At 43.9% G+C, this 27,371-nt stretch overlaps 1 protein-coding gene across 6 annotated transcripts in view; it reads right to left on the bottom strand.

Annotated features, from left to right (window-relative positions):
• Window positions 1-27,371, bottom strand: part of usp25 (ubiquitin specific peptidase 25) — a 112,053-nt gene that overhangs the window by 20,486 nt on the left and 64,196 nt on the right. For 4 of the 6 annotated variants that reach the window (XM_083636056.1, XM_083636058.1, XM_083636059.1 and 1 more), the window contains exons 12-18: window positions 25,128-25,223; window positions 24,773-24,937; window positions 9,437-9,663; window positions 8,584-8,654; window positions 8,265-8,493; window positions 7,722-7,985; window positions 7,111-7,253 (exon numbers count right to left, since the gene is read on the bottom strand). In XM_083636056.1, the coding sequence (XP_083492182.1) occupies window positions 7,111-7,253; window positions 7,722-7,985; window positions 8,265-8,493; window positions 8,584-8,654; window positions 9,437-9,663; window positions 24,773-24,937; window positions 25,128-25,223 (1,195 nt within the window). The remainder of the gene's footprint in view (window positions 1-7,110; window positions 7,254-7,721; window positions 7,986-8,264; window positions 8,494-8,583; window positions 8,655-9,436; window positions 9,664-24,772; window positions 24,938-25,127; window positions 25,224-27,371) is intronic. The other 2 variants (XM_083636057.1, XM_083636061.1) reach the window with 1 other exon arrangement.

Here is a 27,371-nt window from a genome sequence, read left to right as displayed (position 1 = left end):
GGCACTGGGTGGGCAGACAAGACAATCAAATGCCATCTTGAAAACATTCCTGAATGAACGATGAAGGACTTTTACGCATCGGAGGCGCCGTGAAACCACGCGTAAAAGCTCTCTCTCTCTCTCTCTGCTTCCTTCTGCTGTCCTCTTCCCCCGTTACGTCTAGCTTGACACAACACAGCCCGTCCAATGTACCCATCTGTAAACGGTGCAGCTGCTGAGCTGATAAATGCCGACTTGTTCAACGAGCAACAGGTTAGCGGATGTGATAGATAACATCGTTAGGCTACATTCCCAAAACGAGTGTTATTTTGTGACGAGCAAACTTTTAACGTCGGAGTTCGACAAGGAAATGCATGCGAGGAGGGACGCGCTGCGCTGCAGTCATGGGCTGCAGTGCAAAGTACTATCCAGGCAGCGTCAAGCCAGCGTAAACACAGCTGCTCACGTTCTATACCGGATATTGCAACCAGAATTATTTTACAGCGGGAGCCTCACAAAAATAAGGTGGATAGACAGCACGATTAAAACCACTGACAGATCTAAAACACTGCATTGGAACAATTTAGAAGCAATTTATGAGACAGACTACTGTTGTTTATGCGACATAACGTCAGCCATGTGTTTCCTTGGAAATTATGCGATCGTGATTGCTCTGCAGCAATCGGCTTTTGATTGACAGGCAGCTGCATGTCTTCCCCCAACGGCGTTCAGGCACCGAAAGTCTTAAAGGGTTCCGGCCCACTTTCACCAGTGGATGCAACGGTATGAGTTTTTGACGGTATGATAACCTTGGACAAAAATACCACGGTTTCACGGTATCGCGGTATTGCGGACCTTTATGTGTTGTCAAATGTGGCATAAAAAATGCCAATGAACAAAATGTATTTTATTTTTAACAGTTTGCTGAATTGTGGACTGACATTTAGCCATGTTAGCTGCCTCAGTAATGTTAGCCTAGAGCAGTGGTTCTCAACTGGTGTAGCCTCAGGACCCACTATTTTCCTTGTCATGAAGTCGCGACCCAAATTTCAGATTTTTTTTTAAACCACTCAAATTTATTGCACAAAAAATAGCGCATTAATTTAATACACAATGCCTTCATGCACTGTTATAAACCTCAAATGAACAAAAAAGTGCAACAGAAGTGCAACTAGGGCTAAAAACCAATTGAAATAAGGCAGACTTGAATTACAGGCCTATATGTTTTTAAATTTAAACAAGTCAAACTGGTCATGCTCAGAAAGTCTTATTTGAACTGTATGAAATATGAAATAAAAGGCAGACTTATCTTGAATTACATGCCTATATGTTTTTAAACAAGTTAATAATACTAATAAAACAAGTTAACACGTTCACTGCCAAGGACGTGTTAACACGTTTTCAGAATCCAGCTGTTGACTGCCAAGGACGTGTTAACACGTTCTCAGAATCGATTTTTTTTTTTTGACGGTGGGACGTTGATCTAACCCTTTTACATCTCCTACACCAGAATTGGAGGTATTGAATGTGTATAATCTATTTTACCGACCCACTGAGTGTCGACATGTCTCTCCACAGTAGAAAGAGGCGACCCAAAACTGGAGGGAAAAGCGCGACGAAGCCGTTCTCATACTGTAAAATTGATGGCGAAAACGCTTTCACTTTCGCGCTGATGCACAGCGGTGGCAACGGTGGGGGGTTCCAAGAATAGATTGGATGCACACTTTGAAACACGCAGCATAAATATGACCAGAATCGCATCAAAGCTCTCAACCAAAACTCCACGAAACGAGCGAGTCCACCCAGACTTCCTCAAACAGCAGCCGCTCAAACAGGCAGCAGCCAGGCAGCAGCAACTTCGTTGTGACACGCCCGCTGGAGAGCCAGGGAGGCAGGAGGAGAACACACACGGAGGGAGGAGTTGGAAGCAGAGGGGGGTTTCCTGCTGTTATGGAGGAAATTACTGTTCAAAACTATTGTTTAGATGTCTGACTCTTACTGATGCCAAAAATGAATGGTTAAAGTGACTGTTCTATCGAATTTCACAAAAAGCCGTTTATCTCTGAATAATTTTTCTGACGCTGAAACCATGCTGTATTCAACTGCTAATGCTTACATAACTACTAACTCTACAAACTAACTCTTTTAGACAGAGAAAGCACACATTCTATTAGTTCTTTTGAGATATTGTGTGTTCACAAAATCTTAGCAGAAAAGAATCCTCGGGTCTTGAAAGATGAGCCAGAATCCTCAAAAAAAACCTCTGGCAGAAGCTAACTACAGTAAAAAAAAAACGTCTGGCAGTGAATGTGTTAACCGGGTCATGCTAATCCAGTTTCAATAGTCTGAATTTAACTAATATGAAATAAAAAGGAATCACAGGCAGGCTCATGGCCGTAACTAGCTATGAGGACGGGGAGGTCCGGACCTCCCCTAATATTTCAGAGATTTTTTTTTTTTTTTTTTTATAAAACAATCAATTTATTTTGAAACGAAAGGCAGGTCAGGCAGGAAGTCATCTGACGCCGCGTCCGCGGTAACTTGATTCCGAGAGAGCAGCAGCATGGTGGTGAGTGATGACTGTCTGTCTGCCTGGCGAGATAATTGAAGGTGAGCGAGCTGCGAGACAGTGAGCGAAGTGAACGACAGACAGTGAGTGACACTGACAGATTTTTTAGCAACAACCAAGAAAGTAAGTGTCTAGTCTGTCTCTTAAGTAATGTTACCTGTGTGACACGTTGGGATGCTACTGGCTAATCATGCATGATGCCAATTGCCAAGCTCCCGAAGTCAGGTATGCAGGTGGCTATATGCATGGTTTCAGTTTCATGACCCAATAAGTAACAAAAAGAGGTGGTGTAAAGTTAAAAACAACATAATATATTTTATTTTATTTTTCAATCGTTCCTATCATGAATAAATAAATGTCCCTCTGTATGTTTTTTTTATTATCGATGATGACTTTGTGTGTTGTGTACGGCTTGGGTTCTGTACCTGTGTTTGTAGGTGTCATTTTGATATGAATTTGGCTAAAACAGTTTGTGTTTGTTAGTTACAATTATGTTGACAGGAGAGCTGAGCAGGTGGTGACATGAAAGAGAATATACTGAATAATGACATCACAACAGTATAATCCTAATGTTGATTTAAAATGATATATAAAAAAGGGGGAAAAAAACCCTAAAAAAAAATTCGGCGGCGCCCTTGCAGGCGCCACCGAATCCGCCTCCCCTTGCTGGACCTCCCCTATTTCGGAACCCTGGTTACGGCCCTGGGCAGGCTATATGCTTTTTAGTTAAACTGGTCATAACTTTTAATTAAACTGGGGCCATGCTAATCCAGTTTCAATCATCTGAATTGAACTAAAATTAAATATGAAATGAAAAGGCAGACTTCTCTTGAATTACAGGCAGAGCATATGCTTCAGCTTGTTAAACAAGTAAAACTGGTCAGGCTAATCCAGTTTCAATAATCTGAATTTAACTCAAATGAAATATATATATATATATATATATTTTTTGGCCAATGTCCAATGGCCAATCAAAACGGCCCCGCGACCCACCTTTGGGTCGCGACCCACCAGTTGAGAAACGCTGGCCTAGAGAGTATTTATCTGACGTTTATGTTAGCTACTCCTCAAACCTACGGGTGGAAATGGTTTATGTGCGATGTATGTATGTTGAAGCAAGACAACGTTTTTTAGATGGGGGGAAAGTTCAGGTGGGTCCTTGCGTTCTCCTGTTTTATCACACACACGGTTGTAAACACAGTCAGGGACAGCTCCTCACTACTGTGCATCTAGGTAGGCATGCAGCAAGGGGGAGGGGCCACATAAGCTGCACTCTGCAAGCGACCTGGCCACGTTGTTTTGTGGAAAAGCTGATAGCGTGGGGAAGGTATGACGGCAAATCTTAGTGGTTTTGATACCGTGACTTTTTCAAACCGTGGTATACCTTCAAACCGGAAACCGCTGCATCCCTACTTAAGGTGTATGTAGCCACGATTTCTGCTTGCCACATGGGAATTGAGGGTAGGCCCGTGGGGGGGCTCCCTCTAGTCTCGCGATTCATGAAGGGGGCGTGTAGGTTGCGCCCGCCGTTGTGGTGCGTCTTTCCCAATGCTGCTGGCCTTGTCATCAGGAAAGAGGGTTGGTGACCTGATTGCCCTCTCGGTGCAGCAGTCCTGCATGGTGTTCGCGAATGATTGGCGCAGGGTGACGTTGCAACCTAACCCTGCATATCAACCTAAGAATATTAATGCCAGCTTTAATGTAGGTCTATGGTCATAGACTTGTCAGCTTTCTGTCCCCCGCCGTTCAGTTCGGACGAGGAGAGATGTTTGCACATGTTGTGTCCCGTAAGGGCGCTCTCGGCCTACGTGGCCAGGACGCGCTCGTTATGCACTTCAAACCAGTTGTTGGTCTGTTTCGGGCAGAGGGCCCAGAGCAGACCCCTTTCCAAGGATCGCTTATTGCACTGGATAGTGGAGGCGATTGCTTTGGCATACTGTGCTGTGGGTAAGGGTATCAAGGTGCATTCTACGCATTGCATTATTGCGCGGTGTATCGGTGGAGGACATGTGCGCTGCGGCCTCATGGTCCTCTCATCACATGTTTGTTAGGTACTACAGTCTTGACGTGTCCGGCTCGCTCTTCGCGCATGCGGTACCGTCAACTAGGGATGGGCATTTCTAGCAAAAACACTATTCGAAATTCGCTGGCCAAAGTCGACTTTTAATCGAAATTCGAAAATAAAAATAAAAATGTAAAAAAAATTAAAAATGTAAAAAAATAAATTAAAAAAAAATAAAAAAAAATTGTGTGAGTGAAATGTTGCATTGTCTCCCCTGATTCTAAGTCTAAGGCTTTATTAATGAATATAAAAAGCTTCTGCTGTGGATTTTTAGCTCAAACAAGCATTGCACCACTGAAGTAAAGAACATGTTACATGACAATGACATTTTCGAAAATAAAAAACAGTTTTGACAATCATGAGTGGTTCATTAAATATTTAGTAGGCTCAGGTCTGAGTGCCAAAGGGTTGCCAAAGTCACCCCCTCTCCCTCTTCATGGGATTTCATCCGCCATTCATTTTTCCATAAACCTTGCTTAAAATGCTTATAAAAATTGTTTTACTTGCTCAAACCAAGCGATTCGACTATACTTAGAATCAGGGGAGACAATGCAACATTTCACTCATTTTTTTTTTTTTTTTTTTTGAATTTCAATAATAAAAGCCGACCTTGATAATAACAACGATTATTCGAAAATTCGAAATTCGATGCCCATCCCTACCGTCAACGGCGAGAAGGTAGTGTCGTTGCCTCTCCAAATGCCATACGGTTGGGCATGAGCAATTCGCCCGTTGTTCACCGATGCCTCTCGGGTCGCTCTGAGGGGTGCTCCCGGCAGCAAGTGCGGTTGAATTTGGCACTAGAGTGAGAGCTTGAATTCGAAACAAAGTAAAATGTTAGGGTTGTGCTACAACCCAGGTTTAATGAGTGAGAACGAGAGCTCTCACTACCCAGCTTTGCTGTGTCGACGCATCATTGCGCAGATGGGCTGGAAGATGGAGTGGCGTCTTGGGATCTGGGCGGACGTGACGTTGTCACGGGGAAAGGAATGTGGGGGGCCGCCTCAGTCCCAAGGTTACCACGCCACCTGTCGGTAGGTGGTTGGTTAGATAAAAAAGGTCATTTTTGGAGTAAAGAAATTATATTCTTCCAGTTGCTGCGTGCGCAGCGAGATGACACTAGAGTGAGAGCTCTCGTTCTCACTCGTAAAACCTGAGTTGTAGCACAACCCTAACGTTTGTAGCCTCTGATGTTATTTTCTTTACAGAACAAGAAATTTTGTTAAGTCAAAATAAAGTAGTGTTACATACTTTTTCAAAAAGGTCAAGATAAATGTTGATTTAGTGACTTTGCCATTAGTTTGATTTTTAGCTTTAGGTCATAGAGCGCACTACCTCCATTTATTTTAGTTTAGATTATTTGACACTTCTTGAAATACATGAAACACAAGACATGTATGATAAAAAAACATCAAGGATATCACAATAACGTCAAAGACTTGTTTCCATTAATTCCTTAATTGTGGTCCTTTTGTTTCCTTGGTCTTGAATGCTGGTCTAGCCAGCAAGGTAGGCTCACTTGGCTGCTATAGGTAGGTAGTAGTAGCACATTTACTTAAGCATGGACCGAAAGACAGCGCTGGAAAAGCTTGAACAGCCACAAAAAAGAGATGACGGATATATAAGAATAAATTTGTTGTAGTAATACTTAAATATTCAATGTTTAGAAGCCAAGATGACCATTTACACCACATTTAAAAGGGCACTTCACCAAAAAACAATGCTGATTTATTTTGGACATGATCTCACATCCAAAGACTGTAAATAGTTTTGCAGACATTCATTTAGTTTGACAGTTATTGAGAGTTTGAGTTAAGTTGATGCCAATGATGCCATCGGAAGGCACTGAATCATTGGGGTTGTAGTAATTACAAATCTTCCGATGACATCACTGGCATCAACTTAACTCAAATAAACTCTCAATAACTAAAACTAAATGAATGTCTGCAAAAATGTTCACAGCTTTCAGATATATGTGAGATCACGTGTTGTTAACACTTTCAGCAATGACATTTTATACACTATCCCTAAGGTTTTAGGAGGTTGTTTCAAATGCACCTAAGGTTTTATAATGCTTTTCTAGAGGGCGCCTTAGGTCCTAATGGGATAAATCAGCTTTGTTTTTCAGTGAAGTTTAAATACAATGAAAACGGATGTAAAACAATGACTCCTGACTGTGCGTCTAGCTAAGTGTCACATGACTCCTGACTGTGCGTCTAGCTAAGTGTCACATGACTCCTGACTGTGCGTCTAGCTAAGTGTCCCATGACTTCAACTGCTTGAGGGGGAACACATTTTGCTACCATGTGGTCACAAAAAAGGAAAAATTAAAAATAAAGAAGTGAGAACACACATATTGAGAAATTGGTCTTAATGTCAACAAACTGAAAAAATGGTGGAAAAAATACAGGCGTCATATGATGGGTGACAATGACTTACTGCTCTCTCTCTCTCTGTGTGTGTGTGCATGTGCGTGTGTGTACGTGTGTGTTCTACACACAGCGTTCAGCAGCGCCTCAGGGCTCCTCTCCTCCTGTTCAGCAGCAGCCTTGGAGATGGCTCTCTCCATGTCCTCCTGGAGGTGCTTGGAGTCACTGGTGGGCGACGGCTGCTCCATGTACTCTGGCTCCTGCTGGGGTGCTGCTGGAGGAGGACCACAACACTGATCAGGTCATGTGGAATGCATGCAGCATTTTCCAAACACACAAACGACCAATGTTCCCGTCGCAGACAGTTTCTGGCTCATTATGTGCCGAGAACGCCAACAACCTCAGACTTATACTGCCGAATGTCATACTGTTTGACCACGATAGTTCAGCAGAGATATAGGCCACAATACCGTATGGCTGGATGGTGAACATCTAAGCTCATCTGCGCACACCACTTTCAATCTTTTAGTTAGGACTTATCCTGAGATATACAGTACGTTACACAACAGCACATAGAGCATTAGCTGTAAGCCTGCATGCCAGTATTTCAAAGTCTGTTCCTCTTTCTTTACATCATTCTCTTGGGGACAATACAAGAATTTTTCCCTGGGCTGAGCTGCCTAACTACTATTGATTTCCAATTAAGCATTCTGCCGCGCATCCCTGAGTTAGTGAGGCTGACCTGCGTTGTCTGGAGGGCTGGACTCGATGCTCATGGGCTGAGGGGAAGAGGAGGTGGTGGAGTTGCTGGATGCAGCCGAGGCGGCCGCGGCAGCTGCTGCGGCCAGCGCCAGCTTCTCCTGCCGGGCCTTGCGGGCCTGCAGGGCGTCCCACTCCTCTGTCTCCTTGTCAAACAGCTCGTTGTCTTCCTTCACGTACTGCTTCAGGTCTGGAGGCAGCTTGTCCAAGCCACTGAGCATCTGACCTGTCTCCTTATCAAACTCCTCTGCACAGACACAAGGGGAGCGCAGGACACAACATATTAGGCCAATCACAACTATGGTTGGTTAGCAAACTATTGCTTTTTCCAGTCTAGTATTACAGTTAATGATCAAAAAATTGTTACTTTTGTTATCACCCCCCTTTATTCAGGTTGAATATGACTCGTTCAATTGCAGCTCTGAGTTTCTGAAGGTATGAGATTATGCAATCACCAATAAGATACAGAGATCTGAGATATAGGAACAATACTATAATATAGCACTAATCTTTACTCCATGTGTACCTTCTATGAGAAAGGGCTTCTTGTCATTGATATACATGAGGCAGTAGGCACTGGCATTGCGGTAGCCTCCGAACGAGTCCCTGACCAGCTCCTCCCAGGAGGACTTGGTGACGGAGATGTCATTGTACTTCATCCAGCGGCGCTGGTGTGGGTCATAGATGTAGGCCCAGTAGTGGCCTGCATTGGCCTGGCCTTCGTGGACCAGCACCGCATGAAGCCGGTATGGAACCTGGAACCACAGACGAGATTTTAAATGCTGAAAAATAACAAAAGAGCTTGATGTGGCCTTTCTCGACAAACAGAAAAGGCTGCTGCTCACCTGCATCATAGACTTGTCAGAGTACATCATGTCAATGGTTCTGTGGATCCTGGATATGCTGCCCTGTAGATCTGGAGGGAAGACAACCATTATGAACTGGTACTAAGGCTAATTTTATATGCTGCCCTGTAGATCTGGAGGGAAGACAACCATTATGAACTGGTACTAATGAATGAATGAATGAATGAGCTTTATTTGTCATTGTCACAAAACAAGTATTAAGAACAACGAAATTGAAGCAATCCCCTATGTGCGTTTAGACAAGACAATAAGTTAGGTAATAAAGAAAATGGTATAAAAGTACCGAGGTAATAAAGGGTAAAAGTGTCTAGTGTATCACAGTATGAGGTAATAAAATAAAAATAAAATAAAAAGTAAAAAGTGTCTAGTGTCAGGTTTGTTCTGTGTACACTCTATATACATTCCACTTACATTCCCCTTAGCATCTTGCACAGTCCTGAACATTCTATGTACATATACTTATTATTATTGTATATACAGTATATCTATATATAGAGCTATATATATATATATATTCTACATATACAGTCTACATACAGTATATCTAAGATAACTGTGTTAGGGCATGTTGAGCGCAGCTATGGCTAAGGCTCATCTTATATGCTGCCCTGTAGATCTGGAGGGAAGACAACCATTATGAACTGTTAGTAAGGCTCATCTTATATGCTGCCCTGTAGATCTGGAGGGAAGACAACCATTATGAACTGTTACTAAGGCTCATCTTATATGCTGCCCTGGCCCAATGAGTATGTGTTGGGCAAGTAAATCATGCACAAGTTTCCACAACAGTGACAAACATAAAGGGCTGCATATGTGAGGCAGGAAGTCCTACCACGGGTGTCATTCTCCACCTCGCTCCTCCAGCGATGCAAGCAGCCCTCCAGCACCCTCAGCTCCTCCTCGGTGATGTGTCGCGGGGCAGGGTGCATGGGCAGGTCGGGGGGCAGGCGGGACTGGGTGAAAGGCTTATGAATGGGGACTCTCTGCTGCTGGCCTGCGGCCGTGGTGGGGCCCGTGGCCGAGCCCTCTGGGGGAACCGAGGAGCTCTGCTCGGCTGTGCTGCAGGATCAAAGAGACAGGACATGGCTTTTAAAAGAAGCACAACACATTTTTGTATGGTACCACCTCAGAAATGATCAGGCTCTCTACACAGACAGGGAGAGGGAGCCCTGCATGCCACCAGTGGTACCCGTACCACAGGATGAGAACCAGTGGTACCACTCTCACCCACTCCACGGCGTGCTGGTCAAACACAGGAGCACGTTCAGTGAGAGGCTGATCCCACCCAGATGCACCACAGAGAGGCACAGGAAATCTTTCCTGCCTGTGGCCATTGGACTCTTTAACGCCTCACTAAGAAGAGCACCTCGGAGACACTCAGTCTCTCTGAGACTGAGTCTCTCTGAGACTGAGTCAGCCGATAGGTTAGCTGTGCCTTAGTTACGTCACACGTAATGTGCAATTTTATTTAATTTAAGTCCAGTAAGCACCTTTTTTATTTTATTCTATTTTATTTTATTCTATTTTATTTTATTGACTGTTTTTTACGTTTAGGGAGATACTGTGTGATACTGTGTTATGCTATGTTGTGTTATGTGGATATTTCATGCCTGAGTGCGAGCAACTGCAACTTGTCCCAATTTCCCCCCCGGGGATCATTAAAGTCTTTCTGATTCTGATTCTGATACCCGTACCACAGGATAATAATCAGTGGTACCCGTACCACAGGATGAGAACCAGTGGTCTAGATCAATGTTCCAGTACTTACTACTTAGCTGCTTGAAATCATGGTACAACAATGACATACTGATCCACACAGTGTACATCTATTCAGGCTTGGGGGGGGGGGGGGGGGGTGTCAAAGCACTGTCAACTCAACCGATTCAGGAAGTAAATGTACTCCAAACCACTGACTGAGAAGCCATTTTCTTAAAGGGGATCATATATCCTATTGAGTGAATGGTATATCCTTTACAAACAGTTTCACTTCACATCTAAAAGTGATTGAATTCAAAGTGAACTGACCTCACCTTAGCCCATTGGTCCAAAAATCGTTAGCCCTTTCTTCACCTACCTTCTGCTTTCCTCCATAACACAGAGGTCTGATCCCATTTTACACAATGCTTGATAGGACATAAATGAGGTACGAGTGCCAGAAAACAGTTACGGATGGTTCACCTTTGGGTGCTTTAGCATTCTGGCTGTTCAGGACATTGTTTATCTGTGACATGGTTAGCCTCTGACATGGTTAGCCTTTGCACTGCAGGATGTTTTTAAGTCACAAGTGACAAGTCCAATCATGGACCATTTGACCATGATACATTCTGCTCAGATGACTTGTATCTACAAGGGTGCTTTTCATTTCTTCTCGTGAGTTGAGCAACCTCTCCTACACTGCATTCGAATGTCAAATAAATGCTCTATACCATGTTTGTATTGTACACTTCTTTTTCGTGATGCATTCAAGAACTTTTCATGCTCCGTGCCTATGAGTTTTATGCAAAACCACTGCACATGTACACATTCAGTGAAACATTTAAATCTCTGTGAAAATATTGATTAAACTATAAACCTTCAAGATTCAATTACTCTAAAGTTAACAAAATGACACTGTATATTGATAAAACCGATAGTGTGTCAGTGTCTTCAGTTTTAAATGCCGTAATAGCCATTGTAAACTAACAAATATGTTCTTTAGCTACCGTTCAAAAATGATATTGCTTGGGAGAAGAAATACATTTGATTAGTATTTAATTACTATTACTGTTTCATGTTTAAATGTGACCAAACATATTTGGTCTTTCTACCTGAGGTGTAGGTGTGTGTGTGTGTGTGTGTATGTGTATATATATATATATATATATATGTATATATACAGTATATATATATATATACTGTATATATATATATATATATATATATATAGACACACACACACACACACACACACACACACACACACACACATACAGATACATACATACAGTTACAATTGTCCCCTTTCCCCGTGTAGATATGATAATATTAACTTCTATTGCTATGGCTGATTTATCCTTGTGGTGTTGGTTTGGTTATTGATAATGAAAATGGTGCCATTTTGGTCCCACGGGGCTGCTATAACTTCTGTTAAGATGGATGCTGCACATGCGCACAGGAGCTTAGTCCGTGCCATACAGGAGAGTGGAGCTGTGGCGTGGCCCTGAACGCAGCATTCTGTCAGCCAATCTACGTGTTATTTTTGATACTCTTGTTTTATCCCACTTATGGGACTAGGCCAGTAGGTCATTGAGCTATAAATATGGGGGGATGGTGGCTATCTCCGCCCAGTAGGGTCGAGTGAAGCCAAAATCCTGCCAGATCAGTGAACCAGATTCTGCGCAGTAGCTCCGTTGAGTTATAACTAGGGGTGGGACAAAATATCGATACTCACGGTATCGCGATATTTCCACTTGCGATACGTTATCTATACACTGGCACCAAGTATCGATATGTTTATTTAATTTAAATTATTATTATTATTTTTTTTAAATAAACAGGCTAAAATATTATGCTGTGTGTGGTAGTTGAAACATAGTTTCAAGTTGACGTTTATTTATGTTTGTAGTTGAAACAAAAACATAAGTACTGTAGGCTACATGAATGGAAATGTTTGATCATTAATATCTACTTTTAGAAATGATATAGGTAGGTAGGTTATATAGGTTTTCTTGTTTTAATAATAATAATAAAAAGACTTAATGTGTAACTTTTCCTCCGTGGTATCGAAAATGGTATGAGTGAGTGAGTGAACTCTGAGAGAGTTCATGTCAATTCTGCTAATAAATACATAATACCTGCTTCTTGCCTTTTAGGGGTATTTTTTTCTCTTCAGTTACACAGATATCGTGATGTATCGTAGGTTAAATTTCTTCCAATATATCGATTATCGCAGAATCGCTGTATCGTGATAATATCGTTATCGAGGGCCAAGTATCGTGACCAGGGTTCGAGTTATAGTCAGATAGCTATGGGGGCCCCCTAAATCGGTGGCCCCCGGAGGGGGCCGCCGGAAAAAAATTGGGACGTTTTTTTCCTCAAATTGTGGCCGTTTGAAGCCAGATTTAGAGGAATATCTAATTTTAAATTAACATTCGGTTTAGACTGTTGTGTGATGTTATTATTCAGTCTTACTCTTAACCATCAATTTGTTCCTTTTCTCAATCACCTCCGCTCCGATAGCTAGGCCTATATAATGCCGTGATATTCACTTATTTGCATCTGATAAAATACAATTTAATTTTACAAATGAGACAAAATTGATGAACTTAATAGACATTTATTTAACTCTGTCTCTGCACTTATCAAAAACTACAAAAATAAATACATAATGCTTATACATACATATACATAATGCAAATACAATTTGCTTTCCGAGCAGTTCTCTGCACTCCGCAAGAAACGCTATCTAAAACAACAACAACAAGAAAACAGATGAATGGGGCAGCCATCCCCTACGCTACCGTTGCATAGCAACAACAGACCGGAAGTAACCAGAGTAGGCTAACCTTACGAACAAACTAATTATGTGCACAGGTAATCAAGAACTTGTGAATGAAAAACAAATTGCACCTAACAAACAGCAGCATATTTCAGCAGATACAGTAGCAGCATCTTGTTAGAACAAAAAACTGTAGGCTTAATACTTACAAAATGAAAAATCTCAGACTCCTCTCCTCTCAGCTGTGTCCACATCATCAGACCATAACGTTAGCTTACCTACTAGCTAGTAGCAACCTAGCTGTTGCGCTAACAGGTCGTTGTCCGTTGTCTGAAGCCGTTCTTTGTTTCTTTCTGAAACCGAAGCTATCCAGGCAGTTTCAGCCTTTTCTTCGGTGGCATGGTAAGTTAACGCTATACTAAAGATTAATAATATCTTGTTGGCTCAGGCAGCTGTTTACATCACGTGATGGTTGTGACTTCTTCTCCCTGCAACTCAGTTGTAGTAGTAGAACACGCGCTCATGGGCGGCACATGGTGGCTTGGAGGTGAAATGCAGCCTATTTCACACAACAATTCAAACGGTTGTTTTGGGAAAACTGAAAACATGTTTCTTATTTAGCCTATTTATCTAGTTAACATAAATAATACTAATTCTTACATCAAAAAATGTGTTATTTGGAAAAAATAAAAATAAAAATAAACTAGAACGACCGCAACGCGGACTTATGCCTCCGCCATTAGTTCATTCTTGAGTCCAAGTGGATGTTGGAGCCAAATAGGAAGAAATTGCATCAAGGCGTTTCTGTGCAGAATTGGATATTTGAGCCAAATGTGAAGAAATGTAGTCAATGTGTTACTGAGATATGGCGTTACCGAGCTTGAAAATGGCATTTGTTAGGTCACTGTGACCTTGACCTTTGACCTTTGATAACCAAAATGGAATCAGTTCATCCTTGAGCCTAAGTGAATGTTTAAGGCGAATCTGATGAAATTCCGTCCAGGCGTTCCTCAGATATCGCGTTAACAAGCTTGAAAATGGCGTTTGAGAGGTCACAGTGACCTTGACCTTTGACCTTTGACCACCAAAATCTAAACAGATCATCCTTGAGCCTAAGTGAATGTTTAAGGTGAATCTGATGAAATTCCGTCCAGGCATTCCTCAGATATCGCGTTAACAAGCTTGAAAATGGCATTCGAGAGGTCACAGTGACCTTGACCTTTGACCTTTGACCACCAAAATCTAATCAGATCATCCTTGAGCCTAAGTGAATGTTTACGGCGAATCTGATGAAATTCCATCCAGGCGTTCCTCAGATATCGCGTTAACAAGCTTGAAAATGGCGTTCGAGAGGTCACAGTGACCTTGACCTTTGACCTTTGACCACCAAAATCAAATCAGATCATCCTTGAGCCTAAGTGAATGTTTAAGGCGAATCTGATGAAATTCCGTCCAGGCGTTCCTCAGATATCGCATTAACAAGCTTGAAAATGGCGTTCGAGAGGTCACAGTGACCTTGACCTTTGACCTTTGACCACCAAAATCTAATCAGATCATCCTTGAGCCTAAGTGAATGTTTAAGGCGAATCTGATCAAATTCCGTCCAGGCGTTCCTCAGATATCGCGTTAACAAGCTTGAAAATGGCGTTCGAGAGGTCACAGTGACCTTGACCTTTGACCTTTGACCACCAAAATCTAATCAGATCATCCTTGAGCCTGAGTGAATGTTTAAGGCGAATCTGATGGTATTCCGTCCAGGCGTTCCTCAGATATCGCGTTAACAAGCTTGAAAATGGCGTTCGAGAGGTCACAGTGACCTTGACCTTTGACCTTTGACCACCAAAATCTAATCAGATCATCCTTGAGCCTAAGTGAATGTTTAAGGCGAATCTGATGAAATTCCGTCCAGGCGTTCCTCAGATATCGCGTTAACAAGCTTGAAAATGGCGTTCGAGAGGTCACAGTGACCTTGACCTTTGACCTTTGACCACCAAAATCTAATCAGATCATCCTTGAGCCTAAGTGAATGTTTAAGGCGAATCTGATGAAATTCCGTCCAGGCGTTCCTCAGATATCGCGTTAACAAGCTTGAAAATGGCGTTCGAGAGGTCAGTGACCTTGACCTTTGACCACCAAAATCTAATCAGATCATCCTTGAGCCTAAGTGAATGTTTAAGGCGAATCTGATGAAATTCCGTCAAGGCGTTCCTCAGATATGGCGTTAACAAACATCCGTACGGACGGACATCCGTACGGACGGCCGTACGTACGGACGGACAACCCGGATCCATAATGCCTTCGGCCTGGCTTCGCCGGCGGAGGCATAAAAAGTTATATTTGTGGGGGTCCCACAGGTGTTCTGGACTATGGGGTCCCAAACTCTATCTATGGGGTAGATAACCATAGATCCCCATATAGGTCCCCCCATAACTCAAACCCTGATCGTGACCATATCGTATCGTGAGTTACTCCACGATTCCCACCCCTAGTTATAACCTCTGTGAGGTCCCCGCCCCTCTGAACTTTCTTATCTAGAGCTGCTGTTTCTAGATTTGCGCACAGTGCGTTGTGTATTTATATACAGTTTAGCTCTGTGTTGGAGAAAAATATAAGTTCCATTGCCATTTCCTAATCAATAAGCTATAATTGCATACACATAATTAATGCTATAAACGATGACATGACATACACATTATGACATGACATCTGACATATAGATTCACCCATGACCGCCCCATTGCACATTGCCACAAGTCCACAAGGTCAATTCATTGCCACTCTGTAAGCTGTGAATGCCCACTCAGGAGTCATCTTGTTTACGAGGTCCATTGCAAACAAATGATAAAGTAAACAATTGAATATGTACTCACAGAGTATCTCAAAACATTATCTGCCGTATGTACGTACTTGTTGTACTAATAACTTGTAATGAAGTTATTTTGTCTAAAATACAGGCACATTGTGAAATCTAATGTTTATAGTTACAGGTTGTACGTCACAGAAAACCACACATTATGAGTTTCTGAAGGCCAGAGCAAAGGGGAGAAATCTCCTGCTTGATAAGCTAGTTATGTGTCTCTGCATAGTGCAAATATGCATTTGTGAGATGTCATGGGTGAATCTATATGTCAGATGTCATGTCATAATGTGTATGTCATGTCATCGTTTATAGCATTAATTATGTGTATGCAATTATAGCTTATTGATTAGGAAATGGCAATGGAACTTATATTTTTCTCCAACACTCTGTAAATATGGCACTTTAAGTTGTAATATTTGTAATCTCGCCAAAAGTAACCAGGAAGATTCCCACTATGAGATCAGTTTATCAAAATGACGCCTGTACGAAAATCTGATTTTCGTTGTCGGAGATTGAGGTCGTATCAGCCAGACAAGTCAGACCTCCGGGCTGCTCTCAGCCTCTCACTGAGCTATAAGGGGGAAATTATCCGATGAACTGATCTTTGCAGCTCTGTGTTGATTAGCCTAATGTTTCCGTGGCATTATAATTAACTTTATATAACTAATTCCTTTTGGAGCAAATGTTGGTTTAACAAGTCTGACCGTGACGTTATGTTGTTTACTGGTATAGTGTGGGGTAGGGCAGCCAAACCTAATGTTAGACCAGTGCGTTAGCCAGGCTGCCTGGTCTCTTCTCTGACTCTGTATATCCCCCTGAGCTACAGTATATCTTATTTATGTCAATGGTATATCATTACAACAGCTAAGAGAGGAGCTTGTGAAGAACGAACATCCCCACAGTCAAAGCATTTCCCTGAGATATCCATATAAAAACGTTTATTGCTTTAATACCAAAATAAAACCTCCAGTGTCTGTTTGTATAAGCTAACGCTAACGATTAGCGATTAGCTAATGGCTGGTGGTTGTGTAGGCCCCATCTTATACCGGGGACGGGCGTTAACGTTATAAAACACATTTCCTGGCAGTTGGACAACTGTTAAGTTCTGAAAATATGTGTCTATTATTGTTTTATTCCAGCTATCGTTATCGGTTGTTAAATTATAGCCGACAAATAATGCAAAACAGCCGGCTAGCACAAGCGGCTAATGCTAGCCTGCATCGATAACGTAGCTGGAGTAACTAATAAAACACATATTTTCTGAACTTACTACTTCAGTCCCCAACCAACGTTACTTCCTCGCGCACCTTTCTCAAAACAATGTCCTTTTTTTTGCGGTCCATCAATATGTCTGGTAGATAACAGATCAAGCAGTACTGTGTCTTGTCTATGTAAAAATAACGCTAGATGTATAATATGAAGAGCCTGTCCAGCCAATGATGGCTTGAGACTGGCTGCCACAGCTGTCAATCATCCCTTTTTATATGTCAAATAACTAATTAAAAACAAACTGATGCGAAAAATGACCACTTGCACAGGCATTAGTGTGATAATGACTATCTAAAATGATACAAACCACCTTTGGGAAAAAATTATCTGATGTGTACTGTGATTATTTCGGTTGTGATTTCCCCATCCACTAACATGGGGAGGCGGGCCTTGTGACCTATACTGGCACCTGCCGCCAGAGCGGGGATCTCACATGCAGCGGCTTCACTGAACGGGACCAGATCCTCTGTCCATTTATATATTTCGATGGACTAGGCACGCAGGAGGATTGCTCTGGATTCCTCTCGCATAATACAGATTTGAGCTGGCCGAGTGTCGGGACCAGCCGGGAAGCTGCTGGAGGCAGCGTCAGCTAAATGTATTGGGTGAGTGAGCCTTCACTTCAACTGGTAAATCAGCCCTGTTCATTGTTCTTGTTCATTATGTTGTGAGTCACTACCAGTCCGCCCCTACACACACATATATTTAAGCAATATAGCATGAGATCCAGTGTGTTGTGGCAAATATATCCCGCTGATCAGCTGTGCGGCCTCGTGGGATAACTGCTGAGCAGCGGGATATATGCCACAACACACGCAGCTCGAGTGCTATATTGCTTTTATAAAACGGTTTCCAAGTATGATAATATAATAATAATAATAATACTATAAGTCCGACTGGCATGGCATTCTGGTAGAGTCAGTTGAAACACTATTGTAAGGTGGGACCGCAAGAACGTGCGGGTGATTTGATTGGATCGTTCTGGAGACTGAAGTTGACATTGGCCAATCCTTGCGCTTGCTGAGAAGCTAAGAGCTTTCTGGAAAGCCTGACACGCAGCTCGAGCGCAGCGCTGCATTCTCAGCACTTGCTGAGAAGCTGAGAGCTTTCTGCAAAGCCCGACACCAACTAACGTTACGGGGTGAAATGCGGGGTTAACAGCCTTTTTTTTGCAAAAAAGACATTAGCCCGCGTCTATTCTTGTACAAAACATCATTTTCTGCGAAGTATTAGTAAAGTTATAAGCGAAGATCGATTCACAAGGATCTGACACCTGTCTCCGCCATTTGTTTTTTCTACATTGTCATTTGAGGTAACCAAAGCCTTTTAGTAAGAGAGTTGCCATGGCAACTCATAACCCATGGCCATGGGTTATTGGAGTGGGTTACGGGATTTATACAATGGCTGTGAACCAATCAGATTGCTTGATTTGAGAGAGCCGTTTTATAATTAAGCAATATATATATATATATATATTAGGGGTGTCACGATACACTCAGTTCACGATACGATACGTATCACGATACTGGGTTCACGATAACGATACGATACGATACGATTTTAACAATATTTTTTTAAACTTGAATAATGACAATATATGACTGGAAAAGTAGTATTTTATTTGAAATGCACAAATACAAAACATGCTGTTGTGGGAAATTGTTATTACAATAACAACTAGAAAAAACATGAGATTGGAGATAAGGCTTATCTTGAAATAGAATGAGTTACACCGTCACTTAGATTTACTTTGAACTAAAAGGTTTCTCAGCAGTATAAATTCTCATTATGCATCTTCAGTTTTTCTTCAAACTCAAACAACAAGACTTTTCTTAGTCTATTTTTTATGCATCTTCCGTTTTTCCTGTCAAGTAAACAGTTTTGCCAGAAACTCAATTGAATGGTTTCTCTCCTGTATAACTTCTCGTGTCTCTTCAGAGACTTGTTCAACTGAACTACTTTCCATACATTGAACTTCAACAAACAAAGACGTTTCTTAGTCTATTTTTGAAAAAAATAAAATAAAATAAAAAAATCGCGATATGAGATTTCATCTCAACGATACACATCGTGACGTTTTACTATCGCAAAATTTCGTGGGACGATATATTGTGACACCCCTAATATATATATATTAGGGTGCATCAAATTGCAATGCAAAAATGAAATCTCAACATATTAAACTGTCTGGGGTTGAATTTTGTTATGAGACACATAAAAATGTCTTTTGCAAATTGATTGAGATTTAGGGGTGTAACACAGCATGTGAAAAATACGAAAATCTGCCTTTTTGGATCAAGGCAAATTTTAGAAATGCATAGAACAACATTTTGAATAGAACAAGATGTATTTATTTTTTAACAGAACATTTGAATTTGAATAGAACATTTATTTATTTGAGAACATTGAAGCAACCTAGAACCGAGAACATTGAAGCAACCATTGAGCAACCTAGAGTCCTAGTCCTGGTCCAGGTTGCGCTTGCAGCTGCGCAGTTTTGGCTGTTTAGAGCCGTCATGCCCCACTGCCTGCAGTACATTCTGCAGATGCTCCTCTCCCCTGGCTGCTGCCACAAAGTCTGATGTGAGTTTGACGCCACACTCGGCGCAGTCATTCACAACACGATTTAAAAACACGATTTCAGACGGACAAGCCCGTGTTTATTGTCACACGATACACACATCAACACATGCACGGAGGGCCACAAACACACACATGCTGACGGTGGCCGGTGAAATTTGTCCTCTGCATTTAACCCATCCTGGCTTTGTCCTTTCCTCCGGGGGGCAGGCCAGGAGCAGTGGTCGCTTTCTCGTACAGCGCCCGGGGACCGACTTCGGATGTTGTCGTCACTGGTCGGATGACGATGACGATCTGATCTTCTGCATGTTTTTAGTGGGGGGGTTATATACGGAGGAAACCCCCTGGGGGAGCACGGGGAGAACATGCAAACTCCACACAGACAGAAAGGCCCTTACGACGAGATACCCCACCTGGGCAGTAGGCACTGAAGATATGGGGGGAACACAACCACAGCGCCCGCAGTGTCCCAGGCGAGAATCGAACTCAGGACCTTCTGACTGCGAGGCGACAGCTCTACCACTGAGCCACCGTGCCCCCTACATTGATAGATAGAGTGTGAGATCATTCCATGCTGCATCTACGGCCGTGTCGCAGGTCAGCCACCACGTTGCGTAGATGTGCGTGATAAAGTTGGCAAACGCCCGAATCTTCAGCACCTGCTGCTGCGTGGTGATGGTGCCCTGAGGAAGCAATGCAATGTGCTGCTCCATCAAGGCCAGTTTGAGTGTGTATAGCAGCTTGGCCATCCATTGCGCCTTGTGCAGTGCTCCCGGCCGTTGGAAGGTAACTGGAGTGTGCGCTGGACCGTCTGCACCCAGATACACACGACACAGCTGCACAAACTCACGGTAGTCACCTCGCTTGCAGTCAAGCACTCCTGCAGCACACTCAATGAATTCACCACGCAACTTGACCAGGAACAGTGGTTCGGCGGCGTCTGGAATGTAACGGGACAATGGGTCGCTGTCCTTGTGTGGCACCAGGTTCCAGTTATCCCGCAGACGTGTAAACAATGTAACCTCTGGTCAGCGTGACGTCTCCACCTTGAGGTCAGTGAAAATGTGGCTGAGGAGCACCTCGCCGATGTGGTGCCGACACCCAGACCAGAGCAGTGGTCGACCCATTGAGAGCTGAATGGCGATGCAGGCTGCCGTGAGATGGCCAGTGTTTGATGCGGTGGTGTCAAATGCCATGTTGACAACCTGGTCAGCACAGCACCACTCCTGCAGCAGCTTGCACGTCAGCCGGTCGATGATCGTTCCACATGCTTCGTCTGTCCCCTTCATGAATGCTGGCACACCGAGCAGTTTGAGCCACTCTGCATCTCCGACCACCACTGTCAGACGCTCCTCTAACTGGCGTACATTGTTGAGCATTGGCGTCAACTTGCTGTCCCAGTGTAGGGTGTGTGGTGTCCACTGCTCATGCCGTTCCTCACTGATTGCCTCCAGCACGTGGCGGCGGGCTCGGTCTGCTGTCGCATAGGATGTAGAGACCTTTGCCGAATTACCACCTGACTCCTCGATCAGGCCGCGCATGAAGGCAGCCTGCTGCATTGGTGTGATCTTCAACCGTGTAGCCAGTGACACAAGTCTCGGCCGTCTGAGGATGTTGGATGGAATGAAGGCTGTGGTGCCAGTCTTCGAACCACTAACCCCCCCCCCCCCCCCACCCCCCACCCCCCCGCGAGAAAGATCAGCTCTCAAGTTCTCGTGGCAATTATGTTTTCCCCTCCCCCCTGTAACTCCAACAGGAATGGTTATGTTAGGCTAGGGGCCCAAAGCAGAGAAAGTTGAAGTTTAGAACATTCTTGTGGGAATGATTAATTTAGCAGAGATAATTTTTTGGAAGATAATACAATTGTGAATGTGAATTCTTTGCCACATGGCTTGCTGCTGCTTCTTTTTTAAACAAAACATTGTAACCTAAGCCCAAAGTGATGGAACCAGAGAATGGCATAAAATGAACCAATTTATCATGGCTCCCCAATGAGTGCCAGTTACCCCCTGTTGCCGAAAAAGCTGATGTGCCGTTATACCCCTAGATCACCACGTATTGCAAAACTATTTTGCATGTGTTGTTTTTTCATGGATGGTAACACTTTTAGCACCCAGACAGATCAATATTCTGAAAATGTGTATTTTGATGCACCATAATATATATATATATTTATAAAACGGCTCTCTCAAATCAAGCAATCTGATTGGTTCACAGCCATTGTATGAATCCAGTAACCCACTCCAATAACCCATGGCCATGGGTTATTGAGTTGCCATGGCAACTCTCTTACTAAAAGGCTTTGGTTACCTCAAATGACAATGTAGAAAAAACAAATGGCGGAGACAGCTGTCAGATCCTTGTGAATCGATCTTCGCTTATAACTTTACTAATACTTCGCAGAAAATTATGTTTTGTACAAGAATAGACGCGGGCTAATGTCTTCTTTGCAAAAAAAAGGCTGTTAACCCCGCATTTAACCCCGTAACGTTAGTTGGTGTCGGGCTTTGCAGAAAAGCTCTCAGCTTCTCAGCAAGCGCTGAGAATGCAGCGCTGCGCTCGAGCTGCGTGTCGGGCTTTCCAGAAAGCTCTCAGCTTCTCAGCAAGCGCCAGGATTGGCCAATGTCAACTTCAGTCTCCAGAACGATCCAATCAAATCACCCGCACGTTCTTGCGGTCCCGCCTTACAGTAGTGTTTCAACTGACTCTATCAGAATGACATGCCAGTCGGACTTATAGTATTATTATTATTATTATATTATCATACTTGGAAACCGTTTTATAAAACAATATAGCACTCGAGCAGCGTGTGTTGTGGCATATATCCCGCTGCTCAGCAGTTCTCCCACTCGGCCTTCGGCCTCGTGGGATAACAGCTGAGCACAACACACTGGCTCTCATGCTATATTGCTTAAATATACCGTAAATTTCGGACTATAAGCCGCGGCTTTTCCCCCATTTTTCGGCCCTGCGGCTTATATAACGGTGCGGCTTATCTATGGATTTTTACAGCTAACGGCCACTAGGGGACCTCCTAAATCTATGGATTTTGGTACGAGAGACAGAACGAGAGCAAGACAGACAGACCCTGATTGGATGATGTTGCAAAAAATGTGCCTCGCAACCTGCTTGGAGCACTGTGCCACTACGCTCTCTCAGCCACTACTGTAAAACACCCTCCCTCCTCCCACCCTCCCTCGCTCCGGGGGAAAAATGGCGGCGATTGAGCCAGAAAGACAGTCTGAATGAAATTGAATGTAACGTTCCCAATTCTATGTATTACATTCTAAAAAATGAACGGCAACATTTTGGAAGGCTAAGCCACACAACTAGCTCGTTGTAATCTAACATCATGCTTCAAAAGATGGCGAACTGGCTGTGTTACGACGATGAGGGTAAGGACTCAAAACGGTCTCCGCTGATAAGACATTAAAACACCTGCGGCTTATAGTCCGGTGCGGCTTATGTATGTAACAAACATGCAATTTAGCTGCTGCGGCTTATATTCAGGTGCGCCTTATAGTGCGGAAAGTATGGTATATATATATATATATATATATATATATATATATATATATATATATATATATCGTCGCTGTCGCGCCAGGACCTCGAATATCCATTTTTTCAGATTTTTATTTTATGTCATGAATCAATGCCATTGGTCACCCTTCACGTCTCTGTGTGGTTTTTACTTTGCTAGCTGGAACAAATTGCCTGAAGACCTCAGATCTGCCCCAACCTTACTTACTTTTAAAAATAGACTAAAGACTTTTATGTTTACCGTCGCTTTTAACTGCTGACAGCTACTATGCAAACCCAATGAGTCCTCTATAAGTTTTTAGCTCTTTCTGCAACTGCTGCACCTGTTGCTTAATGCACTTTTTATACTCCTTTTTTTTTAAGTTTTGTTGTGATGCTTTTAAATGTCCATTTTATGAAGTTGCTTAATGCACTTTTTATACTCTTTTTAAAGTTTTGTTGTGATGCTTTTAAATGTCCATTTTATTCTCTTCTTTTCTTTTCTTTTCCTGTCAACCATTTTATGTGAAGCACTTTGAATTGCCTCTGTGTATGAAATGTGCTATACAAATAAACTTGATTTGACTTGACTTACCAAATGCAACGAATGGAAAAGCATTAAAACGAGCTTGTGAGTAAATCTCGTAACGCCATTCGCCCTCAATCTGTCAGTCAAACCTCGAAATACGTCCCCTACCTCCGTCTGTACCCCCCCACGCAGGACAGTAAACCCGGAAAAGTCACACGGCAGACGTGCTGTGTAATTCTGATATCGTTTTGACTAATCCTGGCTTCCTCTGACGTTAATAGATCAATAAAATGTTTTCCAGTTATTTCTATGCTGCAAACTTGTTTTAACATCCAAATCAGAGTGGTTTCTGTCGAGAATAAAGTAACATTAACGCTACGTTATGTCAGACTGTTCTCACCCCATGCCAAAGCCCCCGCCTCGGCCATGAGAGGCTCAGAGCACTGCTGCTGCTCCTGCGCGCGCCCCCGCGGCCCGGAGCTTGGGGCTCGTGCATGAGCATACCAGAGGCGAGGTGGCCATCAGCGCCTGACTAGCCGGGAGAGAGTGCTTCCAAGTCGGACTGATAATATAAACAACATCATTTGAGCTTATCCAGGTAAGATATTAATAAAGTAATGGCACATTCAGCGGGAAACTACGGTAACTATAATTAAGACATGTGCCAACTTTGACGACGTTTGGTTCAGTATTTTAAGAGCAAACAGGTTTTTTTAACTTCCTGAAAAGTTGCTGTTTTGGAGATTCGAGGTCCTGGCGCGACAGCGACAATATCGATATATATATATATATAATTGTTAAGTAAGGTCATTCAATTTAGTAATTAATTTGCCTACTCAGCTATGAAGCACATGTAATCTCCCATAACCCTCCTCTGCTCCTCTTAAAGCAGTGAAAATGAAAAGGGGGTGGTGTCGATTGCGCAACTTGCCTTGGTGGGGGCAGCTGTTGCCCTGTTGTGCCACCGGGGGGCGCTGATGTGTCAATATCTTCCACAGGGGAAGTGCACACTGGCTTACTGGAGGCAAACTCCATGGCATACTGGAGGACATCTGCCAGAGGGAACCTCTTGGGGCCTGAGCCATAACTCAGATACCTGAGGGAGGGAAAGAGAGAGAGGGGGGGGGGGGCACAGAGAGAGACAGAGAGAGAAGATAAAAAGAAAGAGGGAATAGGAAGAAGAGACAGAGAAGGGCACGGTCAGAGTGAGAAATGATTCCCATGGCTGTTTTCGAAAGCTTTATTGACCTTAGCTAAGTAAACGGGAATTGTCCAGCATGCAGTACCTCTCCAGTCGCTGTTGGAGCAGTGTCAGATGCTCCTTCAGCCTCCTGATCTCCTCCCTCTTGATCCTGGTGGTGTCCCTGTTCCTGTCCATGTACCTGCCAGCACACAGAGCAGAGCCGGGCCTTCAGGCTTAAGGAAACCAAGTGTCATAGAGAGAAATATATTAGAACTAGGGGTCGACCGATATGCTTTTTTCAGGGCCGATACCGATTTCGATTACCGCTAATCAAAGAGACCGATAACCGATATTTTGGAACAGATATACATTTGCAGTAAAAAGCGTTAATTAATAGGTAATAAGGCTCTTATAAGGTGCTTATTAACACTATTATTATGTTAATAATACTATATAAGTGTTAATAATCGCATTATAAACATATTTATTGGTAGCTTATAAGACATTTATAAGCACTTTATAACCACCTTTATTAGCTGGTTTTACTTCGTTTCGAACTCAAGCTCTCACTAGTGCCTACTTCGCTGCGTACGCAGCATTATGGAAGACTGTCATTTTTGCTCCAAAAATTACTTTACATTAAAACCTGACCACGCCCCTTTAGGTGACGTGGTGCCCCCCTGGGGCTGACTGGGCCTCCCACCTCGCCCCCGTGACTACGTCACGGCCAGTCAGCCCAGGGGCCGCCACTCTTCGCTTCTTCCAGCCAGTGTGAGGACGTCGTTTTCTTAAGCTCCGCGGTTAGCTCGAAAGTCAGCGCTCTTCATAGTTTGGACAAATAGACTCGCTCCGGTTAATTTGCCCACCTTCGAGAGGTTCGCGTGGACGAGATAAATCAGGATTCGGGGACCCGTTCCTGTTCTCTTCACCAGCGGCATCGGATCAAGTCATCCAAGCTAAGAGTATCTTCTTGCTAACTGTTGTATTACTGCCGCCGTGCAGTGCATGTATTACTGCCGCCGTGCAGTGCATGTATTAACGTTTCCCCGGCTGGGTTAACGTTGTTAGGCTCGAGCGCAAGACTCAGGTCTGCACTCATAACTTTTAGCTAGGTTGCACACGTGCAGAATAGCTTGTACCGTTAAGCACTAGAACAACAGGCTAATTAGCACAGTTGTCACAGTTAGCTAGCTTGCATCCGTGCGGTTACTTCTGTTGCTAGGTACTGTAGGCGCCAGCTACTAGCGTTAGCGCGCGCACGTTTCTCCGGCTGGAGTAACGTTAGATAGATAGCTAGCTAGTCGTCTCGCGCAGCTAGCAGCTAGCTTAGCACTCCAGCATCTTCACCGTTGCAAGCGACTGTAGACAGTCAGCTTACACGGTTAACTCCCGCTAATTCTGGTACAGTCGGCGGGGCTTGTTGGCGGGTTAGCTTCTGCTCACTCGCACAATGAACCGGGCGGCTGACATGAGACAGAGGGAGACAGCCAAGAGCTGTGTTAGCTGTGAGGCTACTTTGGCGATCCAGGACCGCCACAGCCAGTGTGTGTTTTGCCTCGGGCACAACCATGCTAGCGACGCCCTGTTGAAGTCAGACTTCTGCCGGGCATGCGAAGGCTTTACCCTGGCCGTTTTACGGGAGAGAGCGATGCTCTTTGTCCAGGTGGGCCCGCGGCTTAGCCACGCACCTCCCGAGGGAGGCGCGTGCGGTGGGTCTGACCGCTCGGAGGAAGAGGAGTTACCTGAAGAGCAGGGCTCCCCGGTCCTACCCGAACGGCAGAGTTTGAACTGGGGGGACGAGCCCATCGACCCTGTGATAGAACAGGGGGGGTTTTTCCCCTATGACCCCATGATTCCCCCCCAGGACGCCCCCCAAGAGGAGTTGTCTGGCGGGGAGGAATGGGACCGCGCGACCGCGGCCACCTCTCTGTTAGGGACCCGTTCGGAGGCTAGCCTCAACGAGCCCTATCAGAAGCAGTTTCTGGGGGTAATGTCTAGGGCTGCAGCTAAGCTTGGCATCGCTCGGGCCGAAACACCTCCGCCCCTCGAATCAGTGCTGCGGGGTTGCTATTACCAGCCACTCCAGGCACCACAGGCACCCCGCCCGAAGCCCCGGCTGCCGGTCTGTATAGACGTGGTTCGCGCGGTGCAGTCAGGATGGGAAAGGCCTCAGGAGGCCAAGCCGCTCTGCACGGGCATGGCTCCGTGGTCGGCCTTAGAGGGGGCGGATAAACTCGCGTTAACCGCGATGCCTCCTATCGAGGACATGGTGGCCAGACACCTGGCCCCTAACTCCGCGAGGCCTGCTTTGCCCTCTAAAGCGTGCCAACTTACAGCCAAGTTGGCC

This window comes from Poromitra crassiceps, assembly GCF_964638095.1.
Source record: "Poromitra crassiceps genome assembly, chromosome: 1".
NCBI classification, from domain to species: Eukaryota; Metazoa; Chordata; class Actinopteri; order Beryciformes; family Melamphaidae; genus Poromitra; species Poromitra crassiceps.
This window is presented reverse-complemented; position numbering and strand designations above follow the sequence as displayed.